The following is a 15,679-nucleotide window of genomic DNA, read 5'->3' as shown; positions in this document are numbered from 1 at the left end:
CTTTGATAAAAAGTTAGCAGCCCTGACTAAAACAATCCTTTTTAAATTTACAAAGATGAATTAAAGAATCCTACAGTTTTGGATTCAGTCTATACAATATTTACCACGTGACCATGTTATGGGAAATGTTAAAGGTACTTTTTTAATGCAGCTAAAGTTGGTCTTTTTTTGTTGTGGTTGTTTTAACCAGATAAGCTTTAATTACCTTCATAGGTTAATTGGTTATTCTGAATTTTCCCTAGGTGTGAATGTGAGTGCACGGGTGTGTGACTTCTGGCCCTGCGTCAGACTGGCGACCTGTCCAGGATGTTCCCTGCCTTCGCCCTGGAGTGGCCGGGATTGGCTCCGGCGGCCCCGTGACCCAGAAAGGGACAAAACGGGTTTAGAAGATGAATGAATGAATGAACGCATTAATTGTTTTTATAAAACACTTGTATAAAAAGGCAGAAAAAGCTAAAGATGTTTGAAATTTGATTAAGATTAGAGTTTTTTTTATTGTGCTCCATGTGTCTAACAAAATCCTTGTGCTTACAGACCCACGCCAATGAAAATCTTGTTTTTAACATGTTCTTGTGGCATTTTTCTGACGATGGAGGACATGTTTAATAAAAATGAATCTTAAAATTGCACTTCTGTTTCTTTATTCAAATCATTATGAAGCAGGAGCAGACAAAAAAATGCTGCTTAAAAAATATATTTGTAATGTAGAAATAACAATGGGCAGGCCACAAGCTTCCTGCGCCGCTCCATTCTGATGGATCCACTTGTAGACAACTAGACCCACATGCCTTGTTTTCCTCATCTGAGCTGGCATCTGGCTAAAAACTGAACGGCTGGATAGCCCCAATACTGCTCAACATTGTTCTTGCATCCCTAATGTTAGGTTAGAGGTGTGAGGGTCTGTGAGTTGGTGGGAGAGCACACAACAGATGGATGATGGGAAGGGGACGCTCCGTGCCAACAGTCCCGCCCACAACTCATATGGAAACTGCCACTCTGCAGAAACTATGTCCAAGAAAACAATTCAGGTTTTCTATTTTTTTAAATAGTTAAAATCCACTGGGAACTCTTTTAAAACATTTTGAAATGAGTGACAAAATGTTTGCTCATAACCCTTACAGGACAACTTAAGGAAACTAATCACCTGAGTGGTAGCAGCCTCCTAAACATTCAAACATTTCCTTTAAATTCTTCAACATGTAGATTCACTGAGCTAAATCTTGGCACATCTGAAAGTTTTACGTGTAAAAGCTATTCTAAATAGATTAAACTATTAGTTTAAATTGGAGTATAATCTGACTTAAGTACACTTTTACCCTTTTATGCCATCAAGATTTTGCAAAATGCTTTGTCCATCACCCACAAAGCTGTGCGAGCTAAGAATTACCAGGAGCATGAGAAAATGTTTATTGGCAAATTGAGAAGGGATATGTAGTTTTACTGCAGAATGGTAAACTGACAAGCATTAGATACAGTCAAAGTCCCCAAAACCCTCACACATAAATCCAGGCACACAACAGTGTGGATTGAATCAACAAATGATCGTCTGCTTTAAATAAAACTAAGTAAAATAAAGTTGGTTCCAGGGTGAGGAATGTGCTGTGAGATCCAGCTCTGCTGGAGGAGAGGCTAAAACGCAGCAGGGTAGAGGAGAGGAAAGACAATGAGAAGACGTTTTTTTTCCCACTGTGACTGTGCAAAGACCACGAGGACATTCCTCATCTCTAAAGCCTCTATCCTTCATGCAGGCGTCTCTTTAAAAAGGTGTAAAAACAAAAACAGTTTGGACAGCAATCCCCTCTGACAGTTTGTTATACATTCCACATGTCTAAAAGAAAAGAAACAGTACTTTGATACAGATAATAGATTGCATTGTTAGGCAAATTTCACAACAAAGAAAAGTTTTTAAATATCCATTCTTCCCGTTACTGATTTCACTTCACAAGCATAACTGTACAGCAGAGCGGTTTTTTTTCCCAGCCACTTCCCTTTCAAACATTCAACCCCTCCCATGTTCAGCCCTGGTTTCCAGAGTTGAGGAGGCGGCGGCAGCAGCAGCAGCAGCCATAGAGAAAGAAATGAAGAGCTGAAACGCTGAACGTTTCTCACTACACTGCAGCCCCTGTAAAGTCAGACCAACACCGAAGGAAAGGCAGCCAAGCAGAGCTTACCCACTACTTATTTAAGTGTTTTTATTCTGTATACTTTCATTGAAGCTTAACTAAAAAAGCTCTAATAAATGCTAATCAAGAAATAAATGCTCTGATTTCATCTCTTCAATATTTTGGTAATATAGTTGTAGTGTTGATCCCATTATGTCATAAAAAAATTAAACGGAACACAAAAAAGGTTTAAGCTTTACAGAGTAGAATATACAACAAGCTTTGAGAGGTGCAGTGGATTTCCTCTGACGCCGTCAGCGCAGGGCGTCCACAGCTTGGTTCTGGCTCTCCTCAGACATCTGTACCAGGTCGTGGACAGCGTGCTGAAGGCTGTAGCTGTGCTTCCTCAGCAGCTTCTCGTTGAGCCGCTGGTCTCTGAAGCCCATCTCCAGCAGCAGGGCCATCATTGAGGGGTCCTGCCGGGTGGCGGGGTCGATGCCTCGCTGATGAACCCCACACACAAAAGAAAAGGAACAAGGCTATGTGATTGGGACATAAAGTGTTTTTTCATTTCTCATTTCTTCATTTCTCATTTTGGTGCACTGTAGAGGTGGCCAGTTTCAATGTTAAGTCAACGGAGGTCATGTGCTGCGGCCGTCTGGCAGCGGCGCAATATTAGGACACGTGATTTCGGTTTTTATGTCATTGGTTTTAATTGAATTTAATCTGAGCATTTCAGAACTGTAGACTCACCTGTACGGGACAGTTTGGACCCGTGAAGAGAGCTTTATAAGCAGATGCGGCTACAGAAAGGGCCCCCTTGACGAACCCCTCTGTGATGCCTCCTTGGCCCCTGACACAAACACACAGCAATTTGGCTACACGTGTTTAGAGACTCTGCTTTCTCTTTATGTCACCCGTGAAGCTAATTCTTGTTAGGTTTTTGCCCCAAAGAACCCTGTTCCTCTTCCTCTGAGAGGAAGAGCGGCAGAGCTGGACTTCTCTGGACTCCACAGAGGTCTTAGTACCTTGGCTGCAGAGCGTTGCTCAGCCTGGGGTTGTACGTCTCAAAGGCACTGGATGCTGAGCCCGATGATCTTGACAAGCTGGATGGTACTGCAAATCCGATTTTTTAAAGAAAGGTCACACAAGTAAAAAAAACAAAAGACAACATTAGTAGAGTGTTGCACATTATGAATCAGATTTCAAAGCAAACTTTAGATAACATGGTGAAAGGCTTGGATGCGGAAAAAAGCTTTTGATTCAGTGAGACGGTCCTTCCTCTATAAAGTACTTGGAAAATTTGGTTTTCATAAAGGTAATATTAATAAAAATTTTGGATTGTATAAAAAAACAGTTGCAAGCATCAAGATAATTGGGGAGCTTCCAGATTGATTTCTTCTAGAAAGGGGAACCAGGCAGGGGTGTTGTACTTCTCCACTCCTCTTCACCTTGTGGATCAAACCGCTCAGTTGTTGGATTAGACAAAGACGGGACATCACAGGGATATTAATATCAGAGATGAAACAAAAGTTAGCTCTATTTGCAGACAATTTGTTATTAACAATATCCCACCCTACAAAACTCCTATTATTGTAAAAATGTTGGAGGAGTACAGCAACATTCTCCCTAAATTACTTTATTTGTACCAATTCCTACCCGTTGTTATACTCCCCAAATAATTTGTTGAGCTTGATATACTACTTTCAAATTTCATATGGAACCAAGGGTAAAACATAGAACTCTGCAACTGAAAAAGGAAAAGGGTAGTATGAGTCTCCCTTAATTTCAAAATTGCTACTTTATGTTAAATATGTTAAACCTGTTTGAACAGATTTTTTGTAAGAGTCAACTTTTGAATTGATTTGACAATTTATATTGTTGGGTAAAATTGGTCTCCCCCATGTTTTTCTTTCTCCTTTCTTTATTCTTTTGTATTTCTATTTATATGTTGTTGTTTGATTTTGATATAAATGAAAGGCATATCCAGTGTATAATTTTTTACTGTAAAGCTGAACGTGATTTGCATTCTAAAGAAAAATAAAATTTGGTTTGTAAAGCTTACCTTCTGAAACCAAAAATGGCATATGAAAGAAAGGTGACAGGAGAGGGAGGAATAATGACTTGATTTAAGCAACACCCTGAAATGCCGTAAAAATGACTCATCTCTGTTTTCAATTCTCCTTTCTTCCCATAGAACATGATCTGGTCTGCTCAAAGATTTCGTATTCATTCATTGATTCATCTTCTAAACCCATTTCTGTCCCTTTCGGGGTCACGGGGCTGCCTATCCTGGCCACTTGTGGGCGATGGCAGGGTACACCCTGGAAAGGTCACCAGTCTGACGCAGGGCCACAATCACACATCCATTCACACCTAGGGACAATTTAGAGTAACCAACTAACCTATGAAGTATGTTTCTTCACAGGTGAATTGGGTACAGATGTTCTATTTTAGTCTAATTTGAGTCTCATGAGTTCCTGAACCTCACGTGTGCACAAACGTCTGTATCTGTTTTGGATTGGGAAACTCACACTTGAGGTGGACTTGTGGTTGGTCACATGGTTCGCACGCTGGGGAAACAGGATCCTCAGCCAGATACAGTGCCTCAGATCTGAAACACACAGGCAAAAGCCAGGCTGAAACCCCCTCGTAGGCTGTGGACAGACTCTGGAAAAGGAAAGAGCGTGAAAGCTGCAGTGCCAGTCAGTAACCTGGGCGAGTAGAGGGCTGGAAGAGGCTGCAGGGCCTGGGGAGAGCCAGGCAGGGGCACGACTTCAGGCGTGAGTGTCACAGTGTCCAGAGTTTGGGATGCGCACAACATTTGGTTGACACTGCTGTGGGTGGGAGAGGTGCCGGGGGACTCCTCCATGTCCTCTGACCTCGCCGCCTGCGCCGCCTCCCTGAAAGGCTCAAAGTCGCAGCCCTCACACGCTTTCTCTGTACTGGTTACAGTCGGCGCGGCGATGGCGTCCGGCTGAGACATAGCAGAGCTGTACATGGACTCCCCCAGAGGCCGGCTGGTGTCAAAGCAGTCCGGGAGGACAATGATGTAATCGTCACCGGAGGAGACCGAAGACGTCTGGCTGCTCACCTGAGACACAGAGGAGGGAACCTCATGGGACTTCATTGCAAAACTGAACTTTTCTAGGATATATATGGAAAAAATAAACTCTGCATTTTTCTTAGTATAAGTCCTGGGTTTTTGCATAGTTTGACCAGGGGTGTGACTCCAGAGCGACTTCTTCTTCTTAAACACTTTTTGGCTCCTGCGACTTCTTCTCCGGTGCAACGTATACTCCGAAAAATATAGTAGTAAAGCTTTAAAAACAGCTGCATTTTGATGAGAATAGGTTGTTTTTTTATTCTGATATCATTTACATTATAACAACTTACTTTATTACTCCCAACTTCAATTAAAACATATTTTTTATGTTTCCATGTGTAATTTTTGTGCAATATTTCAGTTTTTGTGATGATATGAACATTTATTATTCATTCATCTTCTTCCGTTCCCTTTTGGGGTCACGGGGCTCCCGGAGCCTATCCCGGCCACTTGTGGGCGAAGGCAGGGGACACCCTGGACAGGACGCCAATCTGTCGCAGGGCTAAACATATATTAAATACAAATAATCAGATTGTGGGCAAACACTACAGAATTTAACTCAATTTTTTTTACAGTCTTTCCTACAAGTGCTCCGAGATGTGGGAGGGACCTACAGCAGCACATGCTGCATGCTGAAGAGTAACAATAACAATGCAGTCTTCACATTTTGTGTTGGCTTGAAAATCTTTCACGACAACAGAAAATGTTAAGATTTGGTGCAAGTTCCTTCAAATCACTGTTCGTAAAGGGAAATGGCATCTAATTAAGTTACTACGTTGGAAAAATGGTGAAGGATGAAAGTTAAAAGGCTGAATTGTTTAAAAACCAAAAAGCTCATTAGGCTGGGGTTTGTCCTGGGCAATTTGTCCCTTTGGGGCTTCCATAAACAAGCCTTGTATGTGTTTGACACATGTAAACAAAGTTCGCTTTTTTGCTAAATTTGATAAGATCTTTAAGAATGTGAACATCATGAAACTAAGCAAATATCTTAAAGTGTCAAAAATCTTTCTTTTTTGACAGAACACAAAGAAAAGTGATTTGTTTTATAATATCCAGAAATGTTAATAATTTCATGACTTCCAAAAATATCTGCCCCAAACAAAAACTGGTTTGTTGGCAGCTGTTTCTGTAGCCTTTTTAACTTGTCATCAGCTTGTTTTTCCGATGGGAGCGATAAAAATGAACTTTGTTCTGGCAAACAGTATTTTACATAAGGCCTAAAAGCTTTGCTGAGCAGAATTTCCACCCATGCACATTCATTAATGCTGAATAACACCAGGCTGACGTCTGGAGGCTAAATTCTAAATATGAACCTGTGAAAATAAAAAGCCTTACCTCATCCCAGTCCTCTCTGGCTCCGCCCTCTTCGTGACTTCCTCTCATGCTTTGATGAGCATGGAAAGCACCTTTGTCCTCACCATCGCCAGGAGGGCTGACTGGCAGGTTTTCAGCCTGCGTCTCTGGCAAAGGAACTGGAAAAACAAAAAAATAAATAATGCACACATGGTTTAGAGGTTAAATGAAAGAGGAAATAAAGTGAAGCGTTTGCTAACTTTGTCCCGCCTCCTGCTTCTTCTGGGTGATGTCATGGACGCCTGTGTTCACAGGCAGAAGTGAGACCTCCACCTTCTCGCTTTCTTCCAGCTCTTTTTCAGTCTCGGCAACACTCTGGAAGTTTTTGGACACAGCTGGAAACATTTCAAGTGAAAATCATGAAATCGGTTTATATGATACGACAAATAATATAAAAACAATAAAAAAAAAGACATATAAATACATTTATAAGAATAAAGTCGTAAAACAATGAGAAAAATGTGTAATTTTACGAGAATAAGGTCGTACATTTAGAAGAAAAAATGTTATGTAATTTTGTCATGATTTTACGACATTCTCGTAACATTTTGACTTCATTTCTCATAAAAACTTTATTCTTACAATTACAACTTTTTTTCCTCAGAATTTATGACTTTATTCTTGTATATTCTTGACTTTTTTTCATAAATTTATTACGGTAAAAGTACAATTATTTTCCCCATATTTTTACGACTTTATTCCTGTGAATGTATCATTATTTTTATGGTGTCCCTAATACTCTTAAAAAGGAAATAATCAAGTCCACGAAAAGGAACAACAAGCTCCTCCCACCCTGCATTCTGTGTCTTTCCTGCTGTGCTCGGCGCAGTGGTCTGTGGTCAGGGGCTTCTTCTAACGTCAGGGAGCGGATGATCGTCTCACACAGGAACTGAGCTCCACTGATCTCCTCCTCCTTCTCCTCCTCCTGGGTCATGGACTCTGACACCTCCTGCTGCTTCATTATGTCTTCTTCAAAACAAAATGGAAGTCAGTCTAAGAGAACATGCTTTTTTGTTTTGTTGTTTCATTTTATTTGGTAGGCCCCCGGCCTGACACCATCAGTGTTTCCTGAAACCCCAGCAGATGGATCTACGTCTCACCAGAAGGTCTTCTGCCTCTTGTGGCCTCTGCTTCTGCTTTCATCTGCAACGTAATGGACTTCTCAAACAGCAGTGCATCATGGGGAAGAGGGGATATGCAGGGTGTAAGATCTACAGATGAGAAAAGCTGCAGTCAAGCAAAACAGGTGCTGATGGGAGTTTTTCCAGAGAAAGTCATGGAGTTGGAAGTTGATGTCCGTGATCCAACTCACCTACAGGAGTGTTGTTGGGAACTTTCTCCAACTCCTGCACAATGTTTATGTCCAGTAGTTCAAATGACAGCAGATCCTTAAAAATAAGAAGAAAAAAAAAAAGAAAATGTACCCAAAATTTTTGAAGATTTGTGTCCAGGGGAATTGTAGGAACAGAGCAGTGAACCAAAGAGTAAAACTTGGTTTCTTCTGACTGTTTCACGGCAGCAGAAACTCAAGTATTTACCCAATTTGTTTTTAAAGCACTTTAGAACCTCACAAGAAAATTCCAACAGGTTTGTTTACTATGACTGCAGCTAAAGCACACTTTCTGTTCGGTTCTTCCTCCTCAGTACAGAAGATTATGAGGAAAATATCTACATTCACACAATGACTGATATATTAAAAAAAAGATCAATTACATTTATGTTTAAATAAAAGAGCAAAGTTAATGAGTCAGACAAAAAATGGAAAAAAAGTGTGGAAGCTAAACAGAGGTCAGAAGTCAACATTTATGAGCAAGACTTTGGTTTAATGGTAAGGAAGATATATTTGCTTTGACGATGCTTCTATAGAAGAACTGAGAAGGTTAGAAGAAGCTGCAAGTGTCTTTGTAGACCAAAGAGGAGGTTCATGGATGTAGTGAAGGAGGACATGAGAGTGGTTGTCAAAAGTGAGGAAGATGCAGAGGAGAGAATGAGATGAAGGCAGATGATGCGTGTGGTGACCAAAAGACAAAAAAACCTTCTTGAAAAACTCCATACAGCCTGTGGAGCTAAATATTTGTTGAGAATCCAAAAGTTTGGCGTGTCTTTAGAAAGAGTTTTTTTCTTATTCATTACCACCAACATGTGGCCCATTGGTACAACTTTTGAGTTGATGGGATTAAATTTACAGAGAAATGTCTCTGCTGGATGTCAGGAGATTGAGGTGAGCACCTGTGCAGTCAGCAGGTCGACTGAAGGGAAGTAGAAGTCTTCATGGGGGAGATCTACAGGCAAGCCAAAGACGCCATCCTTGAACCTTACCTCGCTTCCCACCGTCTTCACGTCCTCCTTCTGGAGCACAGACAGGAGTATATGAGGATCATTTTCAACATTTCAGATCATAAATCACTTAGAAGCACCTCACCTTCGCTTTCTGTACAGACTTATTTAAACATACATTTTATAATTTTACATTCGTTTTAACTGAGTTTAAAAAATAATACGCATTTAAAATGCAGAAAGCGAGCTTCATTTACTGATTATTATTGTAGCTGCTCTGCATTTGCATTTTATTTACATTTAATATGATCAATGGTGTATTCAAGAACAATAAGGAGAATTTGATCTTAAAACATTTATCAGCTTCATTTCTATTTAGTTGATTCTATCAATCTTAAACAAAAAAAATCTGTCAGAGTTTTTTTGTATTTTTTTTTTTACTTCCTGGGGATGTATGGCAACGAACTTAAACCACCTGAACTTATATTTATGATAGATTTACAAACACTAATAATTAGTTATTTACATTAATTATTTTAGCTTTGTGTTTAGGCTCATGTTAGATTTCAGTCGATGCAGCAATTCAAAAATTATATGAGTAATGTTCTTCTATTGTTAAGACGATGAACATTCAGGAAGGGAGTTCTTGAAAATCGTATAAAGTCATGACTTTTTCTAAGCCTTTAACACCAAAGTTGTTGCTGTTGACAGCATAACAACAAATGCGCTTTGAAATACCGTACCTCTCGGACCATTTACACAATTAATGTCATTTTAACAAATTCTTATGCAGAATTTCTTCAGTTCTTCAGAAGGTATTGAGTCCAGTTCCTTTCATTTACTGTATTTACATGAAAACTGGACTGGACTAAATGACCCCTCCCCACAAGAATAACCACTCTAGTTCTACTACTTTTTTTTTTTAATTGTTCTTGATAATCCTTGTTTTTATCATATTTTATCTGCACTACAAGTTATTCAAGTTGTAAACTGGCCAATCAGATGTCTGAATTAAGTAGGTGGTCTCATGTTGATTCTTCAAAACGTTTGACAGATTCTCTCAAGCCCGTTTTCAAGTGGTAGGGGTGTGGACTTCTAACAAGCTCGACCCTGATTGGCAAAAGCTGTTGCCATAGACTCACACAGAATCGGGCCAATAACTGATTACTGACGTCATCTAGCTCCAACATGGTGGTGTTCGTATTGCAAAAACATTGTGACTGAATTGACTTCATTTGGTTGGAGCTAGAAGCATAATTTTCAATGAGTAATGTCATAACTTGCTCGTTCCAGTTCTCTTATACAGTCAATGCCATTTACGCAATTAATGTAAATCCATCGGATTCTGACAGAGAAAAACACTTTTCTGGCAGAATCAACTGGTTTATGTTAAATGCATAAACACGTCACGACTGCAAAGTGTTGCATATCAGAGCAAGAATCCCTCTCTGCTTCACAATCCAATGGAATTCTGATAATTGTGTCAACGGTTGTAAAGATACAATAGCCGAAAGAATGTAAAGACTGAAGCTAAAGCTTCATGTTAAGGGGTTAAAGTTCATTCACACTTTTGGGGTTTTTCCTGTTTCTGTTTGCAGACACACACATGAAGAAGCTTCATGAAGATGGGAAACAGGCTGCTGATCAATTCTATCGTGCATCCCCGATCAAAACCCCGCCCCACACATTGATAAAGACACAGCTGTCACCGGAGAGCAGACTTGCCGGCGGTTTGCTTTGCTGCCAGAGTGCACTGCGGCTGCTTCCGGTGTCCACCACGATGCTGCACCAGACCCGCGGGCCGAACTGGCAGCCGCAATGTGCCAGCCGCCAGTGGGAGGTGTACATCCCCTCCATGACCGGAGCCACAAAGGCCACACTGACCACGCCCACTTGTCCAGGCAGTAGAAGGGGCACGGGCACCTCCCTTCTGTCCTCCGACGCCAAGCCCAGGTTCCCCCACATGAACACCAGCTGGGTGCACGCACACACACACAAAAAAAAAAAATATAGGAATATACATACAAAAAAAGGAACGCCAACGAGGGGTGGGGTGGGGGGGTGGGGGCATGCCACAGGTGAAAAGGATCCACGCACACCGAGACAAAAACGAAGACTTAAGGGCTTAAAGCAAAACAGATTCAACTGAAGGAAAATCTCGCATCAGACAAAGCCAGTGGGTTTGTAGGGATAGGAAATGTTAGCTGTTAGAGAAAAAGGCTGTAGGGGGGGGCTGGCCTCTCGACGAGTGGGAGGGGTACCTTAGTCTCTGGCGTCCAGCTGATAGTGCCAGAGTTCTTCATCTTCCAGTATTTGATGAACTTGGTACCAGGCTCCAGACGGGTGCCGTCAGGCAGATTTTCATCCAGAAACAAGGCGGCCATAGTGGGCACCAAGGAGGTGTGCGAGGCCCCGGGACCCCTAGTTTCAAGTGTACAGAGCATTGTTGAAAAAAGCCCTGATTTCTTATATCTCTTTTTGTTCTCTATGAATCAAAAAAGCAGGACCCCCTTGATTTTTTGCAGCCCGAAAGCACGTTTTCTTAGAAAATCTACGAAGCAGCAGCAGCAGCAGTTTTCATACTGAGGTAGTTCCAACATTTGCCACCAACCCAGGGCAGCCAGCGATACACCCACACAGACTAAATTACAAAGATGTCATATTTTGATTTGTTTTCTTGGAAGAAGAAAAAAAAAACAAAAAAACCCAAAAACACTTTTTGTATCCCTGCTGGGTTAAAGGGACCCAGCACTGTCTGACGCCCTTCCGAGGAGGCGCTTACTCTGGACTGGAGGCCTGGGGGTCAGGGGCCATGGCTGGGATGGGGCCGTGGACTGTGGCTGGACCTGAGGCTGTTTCTGAGGCAGCCGGAGGAGGCGAAGCGGGGACCTGTGTGGACGCCGAGGCCGTGTTTGTCAGGTTGGCTCTGGCCGAGGTGGAGGGTCCGCTCCACTGCAGCCCCCGCTTCTCCAGTCTCAGTTTCTTCTTGATTTCCTTCACTTCTGCTCTCAGCTGCCTCCTTTCAGCTTTGAGGCGCTGTCGCTCAGCTTTGCGCACAGTCCTGTCTCCTCGCCTCGGGAACCTGGTTTAGGAATGTCATCAGGAATACCTATTTGTTGACTATCAAAACTCCCAAAATGATCAAACACACCCCCAAAACACTAATCTAAGCTTCAATATTTGCCAATACTGCTAACGTTTAATCTCTCAGTTTAGGTTTAGGCAGTTTAGGTTTACCTCAACTCTCCTGCCGGTCCATGCTCAGGGATAGAGAGAGGCGTCTTAGTCCTCATGAGACTGTGGCTGGGGTCGTGGTCGTGTCTGCACTTCTCACAAAGGATGCAGGAGGGGCACACTCTGCAAAAAAAAGAAAAAAGGGAAATAATAAAAATGGACACCCACAGAAATGTCCGCCGAGCCGAAGCCCACCTGCATTTGTAGGCTCCTTCAGATGTGGGTTTGTTGCAGCTGCTGCAGTTTGGGGTGTAGCCAAGAGATCCGTTGGAGGTGGAGGGGCCTGGTCTAGGTTCCATGACATCCCCACTGGTTTCCTGAAGAACATCTGATGATTTGTGGGTGCAACACTGTCCTGAGAAGTCGCTGCACATCCTTTCCACCACTTCCCTAACAACTTCATCCTTAAACTAGAGGTAATAAACCTGAGTTAGTAGGTCAAAGGGTTTCAAACAGAACTCCTTTTTTCAGATAAAATACCTTATCCATGTAGGACCGGAACCACATAGGAGGGGGCTCATCTTCCGGTTTACTCTCTTTGCTGTCCTTCACGATTACCTTTGGAAAAAAGGGAAATTCTCAGACAGAAATGTGAAAATTTTGTTGGATAACATTTTTTTTCTTTTAAAAACATAAATGTTTTTGTTTAGGGGTGTCAAATTATCACGTTTATTGCAAATAATTAATTACAGAGATTTTTTTCAGTGCGTTTATCTCATTTTCGCGTCGGATGGTTACTGCCATGTTAATGCACAGCATTATCTCGCTCACCCCATGTTCATTTATGAAAAATATAAATATTAAATCAATTACTGGAACTTCAATCCTGTTATATTTTGAAGTTTAAATGGTTTTTAACAAAAAGCAGACCATTTAAAAAGTGGTGCTTGGCTTTGCTCTTCCTCGTTTCTCTTTGAGGAAGATGCTCCTCACGAGAAGTTAAAGCATCATTTCAGAGGGAAAAGTTCACCTCTTAGCTTGTGTTCGTCCAGATGATTAAGCAAAAGCTTGTTTCAAATAAACAAAGTCTAAAGCCTAAAGATTTCAATTCCAGTGTGGTGTCTCATTTCCTCCTTCTAATGTTCTCTTTCTCTTTCCCTGCATCCCAGTCTTCAAAATAATCAAATAGATTAAAGGAAACTATAAAAATCACTTGTGTCTTTTCTACTGTCTTGCTGTTGTGATTAATAGTGGAATAAGTTATACCAACATATGAATTATATTATTAATAAGAAGTTTGTAGTCAATATTTCTGTCTGAAAAGCAGGTGGAGTTTCCTCACATTTTCTCGCTCTGGAGTGACTTGAGTGCCTTTGTCCACCGTCTTGACTCTTGAGGGATAAGGTGGCGCTGGCCGCAGCTCCCCTTTCAGCTCCTTCACCTCCGTCTTCAGCGGGCCCCCGCAGGCCTGCCCTTTCATCTTGTACACGTTCATGTGTAACTGGTTCCCCTGCTTCTCTGCACTCTAAAACACCAACGTGACACCGTTCCTCAGCGATTGCATATTCTTTAGTTTCCTGATCACTTAGAAAAACATAGATGTTTTACCTTGATGGCTTCTTCATATTCATCTGAGGAAAAATAGAAGATGACATGGGTTAATCAGCAAAAAAAAGAACAAAGTTATCTTTAAAATATATTAAATGAGCCATTACTGTAAATACTTTTCTTACCTTGACTGTTAATACAGATCTGAAAAAAAGGAAAACAAAATGTATAGCGTGTACTTTGAACCCAGCAAATATCACAGCTGGTTGTAAAAAAAAATAACACACAGTTGACTAATGCGTAGGTTTCCAGATCAAAAGATCAAAGATCATTGGGCGAGACAATGACTTGCTGTATGACGACATGCAGAAAGCATGGATGGAAAGCTGAGCTGCTAAGAAAACTGAACAACAAGAACTGCAAACACAATCTATTGGTATGTGTATCTAATCACATGCTGAAATAAAATGTTAAGTTAACTACTAAAAAAAGAGCACTAACATAGTTAAAGGTTTTCTAAAAATAAACAACTCAAAAAATGTGTTGATCTGTATGTCAGAAACAACAATTTTTAAAAAAATCCTTAATACTTTACACCTCGGTGAGGGTGTCAAATCCTCTTTTCCGTGAAAATGTGTTTTCTTGTTGATTTATGAAAAATCAATATGAATCTTTTTTTTTAAATACCTAAGAAACGTCACTTTTCAAATCTTTTTATGATGTTGGTTTTTTAATGTTTGTGTTCATAAACTTTACAAAAAATTGATTCCAGATAATCAATAAATCCATTTTAATATTGATTGTTTTTTCCACGCAAAATACGTTTTTAACGTGAATATATTTATGCAGAATATCTCACCTCTTCATTATCTTCATCAAAGTATTTTACTTGAAAGTGGCTTATTCCAAATGAAGCTTTAATCTGGAATAAAAAGCAGAGTTTAGATTAATTCAACCTGGTCACATGAGCAGAAACGTCAATAATGTGGACAGTGCGTGGAAACACAATCACGAGAAATCACGCAGCTCCTGTGACTCTTCCTTTAGGAATTGCGACCAAACCACGCATAACACCCGTCAGCATCGCCTGTCCTTCAGCTGCGCTGCTGTTTACGTATCTAGGCCACGTCTGGGCCTGCTTTTCGCTAAACTGCGCCAGCTTTAGCCGCCACGCTATGCTTGCTAACACAGCTCACCCAGGTTTCCACGGACTCCCACTCCAGTTTGTCCAGATCTTGAGCCAGAAACCGCTTCACGTTCCCCCGGAAATTGACTTTAATCGTAACGGGGAGTCCCATTGCAGCGGTATGCGGTTATTTCAGAGCATCTGAGGAGACACCGGCCTGTTTGATCCCCGCTGCCCTCGAATGTCTTGTTTACATCGTCAGCTGCGTCGAGAGAAATACGATGACGTATGGCGCATGCGCAATGAGGGCAACGCTTCCGTAGGCGATGCTTTTGCTTTGCTTTTAATATTGATTTTATATTTATACATCTATATGTAGATCTCTATATATAGATATATATATATATCTATATATAGATATATATAGATATAGATAGATAGATAGATAGATAGATAGATAGATAGATAGATAGATAGATAGATAGATAGACAGACAGACAGACAGACAGACAGACAGACAGACAGACAGACAGACAGACAGACAGACAGACAGACAGACAGACAGACAGACAGACAGACAGACAGATAGACAGATAGATAGATAGATAGATAGATAGATAGATAGATAGATAGATAGATAGATAGATAGATAGATAGATAGATAGATAGATAGATAGAGATATATATAGATATAGATATATTTGTGAGGTGGAAAAGGATGATTCGCTGTGGCGACCCCTGACGGGAAAAGACGAAAGAGAAAGAATATATATATATATATATATATTTAAAATAATTTAAAAGATACCAAAAATAATTTAAACATTTTAAATTAATTGGATCTTTTATTACAGTCCCCCTCCAATGAGGGGCATTTTTTGGTGGCATTTTTCTTATGAAAGAGAGCAAATGTAATGAAAAAAAAATAATTTTTGCATTTTTGAGTATTTCTCCTTTTAAATCACTGTCAATAAAACCACCGCGAATGATACA

The 15,679-nt window shown here is 40.8% G+C and overlaps 1 protein-coding gene across 6 annotated transcripts; it reads right to left on the bottom strand.

Annotated features, from left to right (window-relative positions):
• Window positions 1-1,383: 1,383 nt before the first annotated feature.
• nbr1 (NBR1, autophagy cargo receptor) lies at window positions 1,384-14,974 on the bottom strand. 6 transcript variants are annotated; one of them, XM_023949361.1, is made up of 22 exons: window positions 14,757-14,974; window positions 14,420-14,482; window positions 13,746-13,764; window positions 13,621-13,643; window positions 13,355-13,537; window positions 12,553-12,630; window positions 12,268-12,482; window positions 12,076-12,195; window positions 11,621-11,920; window positions 11,100-11,259; window positions 10,525-10,812; window positions 8,791-8,910; window positions 7,874-7,949; window positions 7,662-7,772; window positions 7,354-7,530; window positions 6,762-6,896; window positions 6,544-6,680; window positions 4,817-5,196; window positions 4,637-4,716; window positions 3,131-3,218; window positions 2,856-2,955; window positions 1,384-2,605 (listed from the first exon to the last, which is right to left on the bottom strand). In XM_023949361.1, exons 1-22 carry the CDS (start codon window positions 14,856-14,858, stop codon window positions 2,417-2,419), a joined length of 3,144 nt encoding a protein of 1,047 aa, XP_023805129.1. In that variant the 5' UTR covers window positions 14,859-14,974; the 3' UTR covers window positions 1,384-2,416. The 6 variants fall into 6 exon arrangements, with proteins under 6 accessions (XP_023805129.1, XP_023805130.1, XP_023805132.1 ...); XM_023949362.1 differs by having other exon boundaries at window positions 7,354-7,527; XM_023949364.1 differs by having other exon boundaries at window positions 8,881-8,910.
• Between the last annotated feature and the right edge of the window lie 705 nt (window positions 14,975-15,679).

The sequence above is a fragment of the Oryzias latipes genome, chromosome 19, assembly GCF_002234675.1.
Source record: "Oryzias latipes chromosome 19, ASM223467v1".
NCBI classification, from domain to species: Eukaryota; Metazoa; Chordata; class Actinopteri; order Beloniformes; family Adrianichthyidae; genus Oryzias; species Oryzias latipes.
The sequence above is the reverse complement of the archived record's forward strand: the minus strand, read 5'-3'. Positions and strand labels throughout refer to the sequence as shown.